The sequence below is a fragment of the Chlorella variabilis genome, assembly GCF_000147415.1.
Source record: "Chlorella variabilis unplaced genomic scaffold CHLNCscaffold_5, whole genome shotgun sequence".
Taxonomy (NCBI): domain Eukaryota; kingdom Viridiplantae; phylum Chlorophyta; class Trebouxiophyceae; order Chlorellales; family Chlorellaceae; genus Chlorella; species Chlorella variabilis.
The window spans coordinates 1712191-1713220 of NW_005435083.1; the positions used below are offsets into that span (position 1 = coordinate 1712191).

At 70.8% G+C, this 1030-nt stretch overlaps 1 protein-coding gene across 1 annotated transcript in view; it reads left to right on the forward strand.

Annotated features, from left to right (window-relative positions):
• Window positions 1-1030, forward strand: part of CHLNCDRAFT_57315 (hypothetical protein) — a gene marked incomplete at both ends in the record, with an annotated part of 2180 nt that overhangs the window by 293 nt on the left and 857 nt on the right. The window contains 3 exons of the mRNA XM_005849597.1: window positions 196-280; window positions 513-723; window positions 939-1022. Coding sequence (XP_005849659.1) covers window positions 196-280; window positions 513-723; window positions 939-1022 — 380 coding nt within the window. The remainder of the gene's footprint in view (window positions 1-195; window positions 281-512; window positions 724-938; window positions 1023-1030) is intronic.

Below are 1030 nucleotides of genomic sequence, written 5' to 3' on the forward strand. Positions count from 1 at the left end.
TCGCGTGTTCCTGCATGTGTATTTTTTTATGTGGGGGGGGGGGGGGGGCAGCGACGCGCTAGCCAGCCAGCCGCCAGCAGGACAGCCACACGCACGCTGCGTGCGCTGCGGCCCGGCCCGTACCACCGCCGCACCCGGCCCTCCCACACCGCACCGCCCCCCATGCCTGCCACCCCCCCACCCCCCCACCCCCAGACGACGGCATCGCCAACCTGCTGCTGTCCATCCTGTCTGACGGCGTCAACGTGGTGGAGCGGGAGGGCATCTCCATCTCGCACCCGTGAGCGGGCCGCCGCCGGCAGCCGCAGCTGGTGCCGCTGCTGCTGCCAGCACCCCCGTGCACGCGTCCTCCTCGCCACCCCGCCCTTCCCCAGCCGCCCGCCAACACACCGGATCCGATTCACCTGCCCCCTCCCACCCTTCCCGTGTCCCTCCCTCCCTCCCTCGCCACTCATTCACTCACTCACCCGCTCACCCACCCCCTCCCCGCCTCCCCTCCCCCTCCCCCGCAGCTGCAAGCCGCTGCTGATTGCCACGTACAACCCCGAGGAGGGCCCGCTGCGTGAGCACCTGCTGGACCGCATCGCCATGACGCTGTCGGCTGACGTGGCGTGGACCTTCCAGGACCGCGTCAACGCCGTGGAGCAGGCCACACGCTTCCAGGACTTCCCCACAGACGTGCTGAGCGACGTGGAGGAGACGACAGACGGGCTGCGCACGCAGGTGCGGCGGGGCAGAGCGGGCGGGGCAGGGTGGGCCGGGGAGGGCTTGCGGCGGCGGCGCGCGATTTTCAAAGCCATGCTGGCTGCGGCCGCCGCGCTGCTTGACTGGCCCTGCTTGCTGGCCCCAAACCGCCCCCACCTCCTCCCCTTCCCCCGGTTCACTTGATTGGTGCTCTGGATACAGCCGCCCTGACAAGCCTGACCTTCACCCAGCAGACGCTTCTAGCGCCAGCTGCTGTGAGCGCCATTGCGCGCTGCACGCGCCTGCGGGCGCTGGACCTGAGCGTGAAACCTTTCCCGGTGCGGGA